The following is an 11,268-nucleotide window of genomic DNA, read 5'->3' as shown; positions in this document are numbered from 1 at the left end:
CCTACTCTCCACACTGACAGGTAACTCTGCTTCCATTTTTCCTCTACAGTAAACTCGATGTGTTCCAAGAAAAGTTCCGAGCAAGGAGCTATTCAAAGGAAAGGAAGAAGGGCCATGGTTGGAAGAGCAGAGTGCCGGGTTGCTCCTCCCTTCTCCAGCTTCACTTTCTCTCATGTTCTTCCTTCCAGGTTTACTCCTCAGAAGACTAACATCTGTGACCTCAGAGAGGCAGCCCTGGAAACAGAGCTTTCAGAAAGTTCCATTGTTGGTGTCATTCCCATCATGCTATATACGGAGAAGTGAATTTCAGAGCAACAGGACAGGAGAAGAGTTCCTGTTTCTGGAGAAGCCGAGAGCTCATTATTTATTTTATATCATTATTATTTCATAGGTACAATTAGAGTGGCCACCATGAACGACAGGGATTGTTCAACTCAGAAGGTAGGTGTGACTTTTAAGGCAAAACTTACATAACAGGAAATTGGAGTGTATATGGCAAAGGGGGGATTCTTTGGTCACAGAGCAACTTCCATGTTAGATTCCGTTGTCTGAGCAGGTGTATTGATCACATTTTTTTTATGTATGCCTTGAAATATGAATTTTGCCAAATTAGACTTTTGGGAATCTTCAAATTTTTCTGGGAAAAATTCAGGAATAGACACCTGCTGGTTTTTTTTCCCTTCCTTTCTGAAACCATTCATCCAAATATTTTGTCCAACAGAATATTTTGTATCCCAGAATATTTTTAAACATTTTAAAACATAGAGTCTTAGTCTGCACCCTGGAAGATTCTGATCCAAAAGATTTGAAGCAAAGTACTAGAGTTTGTATTTTTTTAACTAATATTTAAGTCATTCTGATGTAGCAGATCCTTAGACAAGCATTTGGGACCTGCCTCCTTGAAGAACCTACAAATATCACATCTAGTAAAAAATGACTAGCCCCAAAAGTACCATTCTAGCTACCAGACTCTTGGTTATAAAGCCTAAGATCCACTTGGTTACCAAACTGCAAAATTCTCAGATGAATATTTAACATTGAAACTTTATCAACTTAAAGTGGATTTGTTGATAATCAGCAAGCCCACTGCCTGAAGTAAAATCTCCTTATAGTTTATCAAAAAGAAGATACATACCTTAATATTTTTACCAAGGTATTTGACACAGCAAGAGAATTGTTATAAAAATCTCCATCTTCTCTCCCATATACTTATATGTTTTCTGCTGGTAGAATATTTCAGACTCTGTACCTATTGAACTACCTCAAAATTATGTTTCTTTCTTTATGCCAAATTTCTACTTCTCCCTGTTGTGGTCCATATAATTTTCAATGGTTTGCTTTCTTTATTATCTCAAGAATGGTTTTTTATTTGCGTGATGTGGTGTATTGTTGTCTAACCTGAGCGCTCTGTTATTGATTCACCTGCCTCTGTGTATAACTTTAGTGTTCTTTTTTTCAGTGTGAAGAAGCACAAATTTACTTCAATGTGGGTCATACTCCCCATAACTCACTAGTTCCAGAGGAAATGTCAGAAAACACTGTATGAATCCATTTGGGGTCTCTTGCATACCTCTGAACCAGTCAGTGTTACTATGTCTAGCATAATGTAATGCTCTGTGGCCTGGCCTATTTTCACATACTTTGCCTTGGAGCTGTAGGCTGGCCTCAGTCACACTTCAGATATAGATCCAAGTTGAAATAGAGTCAGTTGTGCCTACTTTGGCTACATTCTACTTATTTTGGAGGAAAGAGAAGCTTCCCAGTTGGTATGAGGGCTGAAATCAGACTCACCCCACATTGAATGAAAACATGAATGCTAAGATACCTCTAAAATAATGTGAATATGATCCTTGACTGCAGGAAGGCGTGGTCTTTTGGCTTAATTACGCATTCCTATTCTTGCTGTTAACTCACTCAGGATGTTTGAATTTTGTGGTGTTTGCTTGTTGCTTCTTGATGTTTTTATTTGAAGCAAATTTAAAAGCTAGGAAAAAAAGATTTTTTTCCACTGACCACATAACGTTATTGCTTCCAAAGATGAAATTCAGACAACCATAACTTGTAGTTGGTATGGGACTGACATCTAGGAACCTAAGCCAAAATCTTCCTTGGAAGTTTTGGAACTGCTTGGGTGACCAGGCATCTTTCAGAGTGCTGTTGGGATTTTTCCATCTTTGTTCGCCTCATCAATATAGATCTGGTATTAATTTCATCTGTGAAAGAGGGAGTTCTTACAAGTGATTGGTTAATTCTCAGACCCTAGAATTTGAGTTTTAAAGTAAAAAAGACAAATGCAACAATTTAAATCAACATAAATGCTTCTGTAAGATGAAAACAACACTGCCAGTGGTTCTCAAATATATCATGTTTGAGGTAGAGCTCAAGTCTTGATTTTTGAAGCTAGAAAGTGGACATAAAAAGATCTCATGGCACTAATAATTTGAAATAATGATATATTATTGCTTTCATTGTTATTTAGTAAAGTAGGTGTTTCAGGGGAGATGACATATTAACTTGTGTCAGCAATGAGGGTTTGGTGGGACATGGCAACTGGGACACTGCTGGTGGCTGAGTCAAGTGTGTGTCTTGCATCCCTACCACACAGCAGTTATCTTGCATGACATCATCTCCATTTCCAAATAGATTGATTCTATAATGTTTCATTTTACATGAAAATAAAGTCCAAAGTGATTGCCTAACGTGAAAGTCACAGGGAACCAAATTGCCCTTGAAAATCCCTCCAAGCTGCTTTGAGGTGCTGTATAGCATCACCTCTCAGTAAGTCCAGGCCAACAGATTTATTCTTCATAGCCCCAAGTAAAGTAGTTGTCTTGCATATAAGGGCTGAACCTTAAGACAAAATCATACATGATAAAACCTTCAGTGCTGCAACCACTTTTAGCTCTGTTCAGAAGAGGTGGAGAGGCACTCAGGGACTGGGTTGACCATGGAAAGAACAAGTTTGCTCCCAAGTATATAATCCTTGGATGGAATTCAGATACCCAGACTGTAAGCACAGAGCTGCTTATGTGTACTAAAGACACATAAAATGCAATCAGTGATACTGCCTTAGCAAGTTTATGTGTACAGCTTTCCATGTGTGAGATACAAGTGTCCATTGTTTAAAAGTCCCACTTGGGATTGGCATTGTGGCATTTTAGTAAGTAAAGCTGCTGCCTACAGTACCAGCATCCTATGTGGGTGCCAGCTATGTGAGTCCCTGTTATTCCACTTCTAATTCAGTTAGTATGCCTGAGAAAGCAGCAAAGGATTGCCCAAGCCCTGACTCCTGGCTCCTGACTTTGACAAGCCCAGCGTCTAGCTGTTGTAACCATTTGGGGAATGAATCAGTACAGGGAAAATCTGTCTCTCTCTCTGTGTCTCTCTCTCTCTCTCTCTGTCTCTCTCTCTCACACACACACACACACACACACTGATTCTCTCTCTGTGTGTGTGTGTTTGTAACTCTGCTTTTCAAAAAAAAAAAAAAATGAGTCACCGTTTTAATCTCACCCAAGACTAAAGCACCTGAGGAAGCCTTCAGATCTGAACTCTTCTCAGCAGGAATGAATATCTGAATTTGCTCAGAAGATGCTCAAGGAGGGACAAATTAATGAGTTAAAAATGAACCATATATAATGGATGGGAAGGGAAGAGTGTTTTATGGGCAGTACTCTGTACCTAAAACCTTTCTTGGGGACCTCTTTAATCTTAATTAACTTAAAAAGCTTGAGCGTATGTCCTATTTTATAAAGAGTGGCTCTCCTGTTATATCCTGCAGTTTGACAAAAATGACTCAATACATCACATGAGCCATTCCCAGATGCGACCAGAACTGCCACCACTCCCTCCCTCAACTAATGAAGAACCCTCTGAACTCTATCAGGTATGCTTACCCAGCTGTCAGCTCTTCTGTGGAGGGTGACAAGGTAGAGGACACACTTATTCTTTCTAGGTATTCAACAGGTACCATTGGGGTCAGACTTGACAAATGGGATTAGTGGCTTTGGTCATTTCTGCCACCCGGAGAGGCTGCAGCAGTGTGGGAAAAGATTTGTGCTGTCATACAAAACAAACAGACAAACAAAAACCTGACCTTCCCACTTAACCATGTTATGTAAAGTGTGAATTTGGGCGTCTTAATTGTAAAATGAAGATATATACCTTTCAGTTCTGTTCCTTAGGAATAAAGCTAAGTGGTATAAATTACCTGGCTCACAAAGATACTGTTACTATTTATCCTGATATCTGAAGTTATGCTCACAGCAATCAGAGAAGTTCAACTGATGTTGAAAGGTCAGAAAGTTATTTCCACCAAGTATAGGAAGCAGAGATGTCCCTTGACATGTCTTATTCTGCATTTCCTCCCCTAGACTGTCATGTCACATAGCGTTTACCCTCCACTGATGCAACGCACATCATGGACTCTGGCTGTGCCCTTCAAAGAGCAGCATCACCACCGTGGGCCCAGCGACTCCATTGCCAATAACTACTCCTTGATGGCCCGAGACCTAAAGCTGAAAGACCTGCAGAAGATCTACCAGCCAGCCACCATCACTGTTCCTAGGGACAGGACTGAGCATGGGATGCCATCAGGTAACTTGTAGCAGTCTATGCCAGTGTAGAAGAGGGTTTTACAGTGAAATTTTCCAACCCTTTGTTCTAGTCCTGGCTCCAATTTCTTTTACAGCTGACTGGATCACTTCATAAACCTCACTTTCTTGTCTGTGCAGTGGTAATGATTGTAATGTCTAACAGTTATGGAACCCTTAGATATAGCAAGTGCTATTTTATGTACTTGTGTACTACATTTTTTCCCATAAGTCTATGGCTTAAAACAACTACTATTCACTAGCTTCCGTGGGTTAGAAATATGGACATGGCTTCACTGGGTCATTTGGGTTTAGGGTTTGTCACAAGTTGTCAGCCAAGTCCATGGTCATCACAAGGCAGCTAAGGAATGCTTCTGTTCCAACCTCACAACCACAGTTCCTTGCTGACCGTTGGCCACTGATATCAGTTGCTTAACATGTGGGCCTCTCCACAGGACAGTTCACAACATAGCATCTGGCTTTCCTGATGGCAAATGAGGGAAAGAGAAGGTGAGACAAAGTGAGCAAGATAGAATCCACTGTTCCTGCCAGCACAGTGACATAGCAAGCCAATACTTCACCTGCAGTGCTGGTATCCCATACGAGTACCTGACTGCTGCGTAGTCCATCCAGCTCCCTGCTGATGGCCTGGGAAAGCAGCAGAGGATGGCCTAAGGCATTGGGCCCCCACAGCCACATGGCAGACCTGGAAGAAGCTCCTGGCTTCTTATTGGCCCAACTGTGGCCATTGCTGGTATTTGGAGAGTGAACCAGCAGACAGAAGATTTCTTTTTGTCTGTCTCTGTAATTGTGACTTTGGAGTAAAAAATAAATAAATCTTAAAAAAAAAACCCAATAGTACAGCTCATAGTAGTTGGAATACACACAGTATTGGGAAATGAACTGATTTGGCAGTTATCAGTGCTTGTCCAGTGGAAGGATGGAAAATATGTTCATCCCCATTTTACAGTTGGGTAAACTGAACCCCAACATGCTGAATTGGGTCACATAGCTGATTAATGGCAAAAGTGGGACCAGCTTTGCTCCCTGATTTGCTCCAAGAGGCATATCTCTATGGACAGGTAGTTTAAGGTTGCTGCCAATCACTGACTCCTTCGTTCTTTACTTTCCAGCAAATAAAAACCCATCAGAGCCCTTCAAGAAGAAGATGAAGTTTTCTTTCAGAGACAAAGAGGATTCCACTAGGTAACGTGTCACTGTGGGCAGCAGTGGGGACCTGGACTGAAACCAGGAAGGCTGTAGTACATTAAAGCCTGCCCTGCTGCTTGGCACCAGAGCATCCCACACATGCAGTGATACATGATTTGTCTGCTCATTGCCTTAAACTACCCACATTTTTTAGGCTGTAAACATAAATTAACTGGGGTATGTGTTGGGCATAGTGTTTAAGATGCCACTTGAATCAGAATGCCGGGGTTTGAGTCTCGGCTGCCTTCCTGAATCCAGCTTTCTGCTCATGCAAACACCGGGAGGCTGTGGTAACGGCTCAGATACTTGGTTCCCTGCCATCCAAGTGGGAGACCCTGTAGAGTTCAGGTTCCTGGCACAACACTGGCTACCTATTGCAGACCTTTTGTGGCATGAACAGTGGCTCCAAGACTTTTCTCCTGTTTTTCTATGTCTCTCTGCCTTTTAAACAAAACAAAACAAAACATTTAGATACTGTAACCAACTGAGCAAAGCCAGTGCTAACCTACCCATGAGTTGCTGAGTAGTTAAGGACATCTTTGATGTTCATACACAGACTGATAGAGGACACAGAGCTTTTATTGCAGAATCACACTCTTTAGATGGAAAAAGCAAGCCTGACATCAAACATTGGTCAAGATGTATCTGCTTTTCAGGATGAAGTTGGCCTGCAGCACCTCCACCTGCCTACCCACGAAGAAGGAAATGGAACAATCTTTGACCCTCCCAGAAAGCAGACCTATGAGTCCAGAACAGCAAATCGATGTGATGTTAGAGCAGGAGATGGAACTAGAACGTAAGGAAAGCAAGCCGTCTGAACTCGATCTGGAGGTATGTTCTTAGTGGCCCCTTTTCTCTCAGTTTGCTAAGTCTTGCTCTTGGCACCTCAGTGATTCTACACCAGGAAAGAGTGGCAGAGTCATGTGGGAATGTTTTTAGAATCTCTGGACCCCATGACAGATTACAGAGAGAGAAAGTGTTTGTGTGTGACAGAGAGAGAATGCATTGTATGCAGTAAAGTCTTAAAAACCAATGTCCTTTTCTGAGAACATAGATACAACATGGTCACAGGCCAGAATATCCAGATTTTTGCCAAATAGAATACCAGGTAAATTTGAGTTTCAGATAAAAAAAAATAGTTTTGGGTATATCTCAGTGTGGCCCACATTTTATCTGACAACCCTGTAATGCCAGAATTTGGCCTATGGATGTGTTTTTAAGATGAGGGAAACCTCATTTAAGCTAGATTTCCAACTTGCATTTAAAAAGACTGAATTATCTGGAGTTAAGTAGTAGTTACCTCCTTTATTGTGAGCATTATGTTGTCCAGTTTGTCATGGGCCCCATCATTCCTTTTTATTTTCTAATGTCCAGCCAAATTCTGCTTATTAATATTACCTGCCTAGTTCTAGATGGGTATTTCAATTTCTAACCTCTGTCTTAAAAGAAGAAAAACAAAACTTCAGAGAAGAATAACTTGTGGGTTTATAGTATATTATAAGAAGTAAAAACTCACCTCTCTGCCTCTTAAACTAATATATATTTCCTCCTATGAGGTAGTCATTGAGGTCATGTCACATATCATTGTATCTGGGTTAAATACTCTTCCCTTGATCCTGATTCAAACTTCTTCCTAATGCAGAGTCTTGGAGGTAGTAGTGTTGGTAAAGGTAGCTGAATTCCTACCATCTAGGTGAGAGATCTGGATGGAGCTCCTGGCTCCACCTTGGCTCTGTCCTAGCCTTTGTAGGCATTTGGGGAGTGAAACAGCAGCGAGGGGAGTGCACTGTCTCTCGCTCTCGCTCTCTGCATCACAGATGCATTTTTTAAAAATTATTTTAAACTCATGATGACTAAGTGTGTGCTATTGGTAAATCACACTAATCTAGCTCAGACCCCATTCAACACCTGAATACTAGGATTATATCCATTGTCTAAATGCAGAAGTTGGTGTGGAGATTGATAAAAGACAGTAGGAGACAAAACTAGAACTTCAACCAGATTTGGCTGATATCAGAGTATCTCTGCTCTTAACAGCTAAGCAGAGTTTCTTAAAGTTGTCTGAAGATAAGAATCACCTAGAGATATGTGTTAAAACCTTATATCTGGGGAAGAGCTGGGAATCTATACATACGTATATATTTTTTTAAATAATAAATTCACTTTCTTTTTGATGATGTTTACATAGTTGAGAATAACAAGAACCTAAGTACTTGAGCCAGCCACCTGCTGCCCCCCAAGTGTAGCAAGAAGCTGCATTATTTGAGTCCCCTTCAGGAGTTTCTCATTCCCCAGTCACCAGATCCACTGTCTTCATCCCCATCTTTCATTCTCATCTGATACTTACCAGCTGTAAATCCTTTGACCAATCCTTCACAGCATGTCTCTGGCTTCTGCTGAACCCTTTAGAGTCATGGACAAAACTCACCAGTGATGCAGTTGTAGCAAAGTGAATGTGGAAAGCAGTAGGCCTAGAAGGCATCATGTAGCAGTTGAAGGGTGAGAATGGGTGCTGTATGAACAGGGTCTCTTAGAAACTGATAGGTAGGCCTGGTGGCCACAGTTACCCAATTGTGATTTTTTTTTTTTCTTTTCCTTCCTGGTGATGTGTTAATGGAAGAGATACTATTACTATTTGACCAATGGAATCCGGAAAGACATGATTGCCCCTGAGGAGGACGAAGTCATGGTTCGGATTTTGAAGCTGATTTCTAACTCGCTGCAGACAAGTCCGTTCCTAGAACCCTTGATGAGTGCTCTCGTGGATGAGAAAAAAAATGACTATTATGGGAGCCTCATGAAAAGCATTGGTAAGGCTGGGGATTTCTAGGGGACTGGTGCCTTCTTTTTTGTTGTTTTATCAGTTGTCACGTTGATGCAATGAATATGCCAGAAGCATCATTTATTCTTTAATTTTGCTGCCCCTGCCACTAATATCCACACCAGCACTTTCCTTACTTTACTGTACACATTATCTGGGAATCTGGTTAAAATTCAGGTTCTTATTCAGGAGATCTAAACTTACGGTTCTTACAAATTCTTGGGTGATAAAGATGTCACTGACTCTGGAACAATGCTATATGTAGCAACAGCTTTCTGTAGTTCAAGAGACCAGCATATGACTTCATGCATCCCATATCAAAGTACCTGGGTTCAACTCCCAGCTCTGGCTCCTGATTCCAGTTTCCTGCTATTGCAGAGCTTGGGAAGCAATGATGATGGCTCAAGTAGTTGGGATTCTTCTGTCCATATGTGAGATCTAAATTGACTTTTCAACTCTCTTCTTTGGACCTAGCCTGGCCCCAGATATTTGGGGAGCCAGAAGATGGGAGTTCTCTCTCTTTGTACTCTCTCTCTCTCCTTTTCAAATAAGTGAATAGAATTTTTAAATAGACTCTAGCCCAAATCCTACTTCTCCCAAATATTTTTGTCTCTTACTACATTCCTCAGGGATCACTCTGTCCTCTACATTCATTGCACTGTTTGTCTCTGCTATCAACACACACTTTTCCCCCTCAACTGTGACTTAACACTGGCATTGATCTTTCATTTCCCCTGGGTATTGGCTTCTTAGATTATTAGCTCTTGGGTGCTCACAGGCCCATCATTGATCCTTCCTTTTATCCTTAGCCTAGTATCTTGTGTACACAGTGGATCACTGGGAAATATTTGATGACAGATAGTAATGTGAGAAGCACATCAAAGAAGGATAAACCACTTTGTTCATTACTTGGCTGTTCTGTCAGAGCAACAGTTATCTCTACCATGGTGTCTGTCTGTATTTTCCTAACTAGCTTTCGAATAGTGTTAGTGAAATGGCTTTTGTGTACTTAGACTCTGAAAAATAAACATCTGTGGTCCTTTCAATTCCAGTTCCAACTTAATCCTCCAGTCTTCTCACCTTTAACTTCACTACTGTGTCTGAGCTCTCTGCCGTTACACAGCTTTCTGCTACTGTACAAAAGTGATGTCACTATGCCTCCTTACATGCTATTCCCTCTGTCACTGATGCTCTGCCCTTATTTTCCGAACAAACTCTTACTCATTCTTTATGACCCGGCACAAATATTTCTTCTATGAAGGTTTTGCCACTCTTTCTCCCCTTGACATATAAAATATTTCGTTCCTAAATTGCCATTCCTAAGTATCTGGTGAAATCTGTTGTGTTGAATTTTTTGAAAGATTTATTTACTTCTTTATTTGAAAGACAGAGACAGAGAGGGAGAGAGAGCAGGAGAGGGAGGTTTGCCTTCCACTGGGTCACTCCCCAAATGGCCACAAAAGCCAGGACTGGGTCAGGCTGAAACCAGAGACCTGGACCTTCATCTAGTCTCCTGCATGTGTGCAGGACTTAGCTGTGATCTCGCTGATGAAGGGATATTTTTCACTATAAATGAACAGAAGATAATTTACATTTTAAGTGTTTTGTTTGGGATGGGTTTTTTTTTTTACAGTAGATTGTTTTAAACTTTTATTTTACTTTAAAATTGTAAAAATATATAAGAGCTCCCATCTGCTGGTTCTCTTCCCAAATGCCCACACTAGCCAAGGCTGGGCCAGGCTAAAGCCAGGAATCAGGAACTCAATTTAGTTCTACTATGTGGAAGGTAGGGACTCAACTCCTTAAATTGCCACCTGCTGCCTCCCAGGGTACACGTTAGCAGGAAGCTGGAATGGCAATGGAACTGGGAATTAATACGGTCTGTGGACACTCCCAAAATTATCCTAACTGCTGTTCAGACACTGGTACCATGTTGAAGCCAAGAGGGCTTTAAGGTCCCTCCTCAATAATATGATATTTTCCCTCTTGATTCTAGTTGATTACATCCTCTTGGACCCAATGGAGAAAAAAAGGCTGTTTATCAACAGTGTACCCCGCACGTTTCCTCAAAGAGTGATCCGAGCCCCTGTGCCCTGGCACAGTGCCTTTAGGAGTGCCAAGAAATGGAATGAGGAGCACCTGCACACGGTGAACCCCATGATGCTGAGCCTGAAAGACCTGTGGTTTACGGAGTAAGAGTTACCCCTGCTCATTGTCTTTGCTTCCATGTAAGGGAGCCTGTCATACTGGGTACAGTGGGAATAGCCTGGACCTTGCAGTGAAATAAGAAAATCACACATTCTAGACAGCAAAGTTTTGATTTTTTTTTCTTCTAATGGGTCCCTCCTGGTAGGAAAATGAAGACACTGAACTTCACACACACACACACACACACACGCACACGCACACACAAAATCAAACTTACGAAATGATTAATTGTCACTATCTGTGTGGGTTTTTGGAAAATTAAAAGCAGATATGTTTGCTTAATTTGGACTGGCTAAACTTAACCAATAGCTGTCATATTTGGTTTGGGGAGGATGTCTAGCCTTGAACGTGTTTAATCGTAAGGAAACCTTGTTGCTTGGAGAAGTTTGTTAGGATTTTGTTAACAATTAGAATTGTAAGGTGGTAACAAGAGTTGGC

At 41.2% G+C, this 11,268-nt stretch overlaps 1 protein-coding gene across 1 annotated transcript in view; it reads left to right on the top strand.

Annotated features, from left to right (window-relative positions):
* The first annotated feature begins 213 nt into the window (after positions 1-213).
* The window catches only part of DNAH3 (dynein axonemal heavy chain 3), a 126,985-nt gene continuing 115,930 nt past the window's right edge, over positions 214-11,268 (top strand). The window contains exons 1-7 of the mRNA XM_036492811.2: positions 214-441; positions 3,782-3,886; positions 4,374-4,596; positions 5,726-5,798; positions 6,458-6,632; positions 8,422-8,611; positions 10,619-10,814. Of these exons, the coding sequence (XP_036348704.2) occupies positions 412-441; positions 3,782-3,886; positions 4,374-4,596; positions 5,726-5,798; positions 6,458-6,632; positions 8,422-8,611; positions 10,619-10,814 (992 nt within the window). The 5' untranslated portion in view covers positions 214-411. The remainder of the gene's footprint in view (positions 442-3,781; positions 3,887-4,373; positions 4,597-5,725; positions 5,799-6,457; positions 6,633-8,421; positions 8,612-10,618; positions 10,815-11,268) is intronic.

Source organism: Ochotona princeps, chromosome 24 (genome assembly GCF_030435755.1).
Source record: "Ochotona princeps isolate mOchPri1 chromosome 24, mOchPri1.hap1, whole genome shotgun sequence".
NCBI lineage: Eukaryota > Metazoa > Chordata > Mammalia > Lagomorpha > Ochotonidae > Ochotona > Ochotona princeps.
This window is presented reverse-complemented; position numbering and strand designations above follow the sequence as displayed.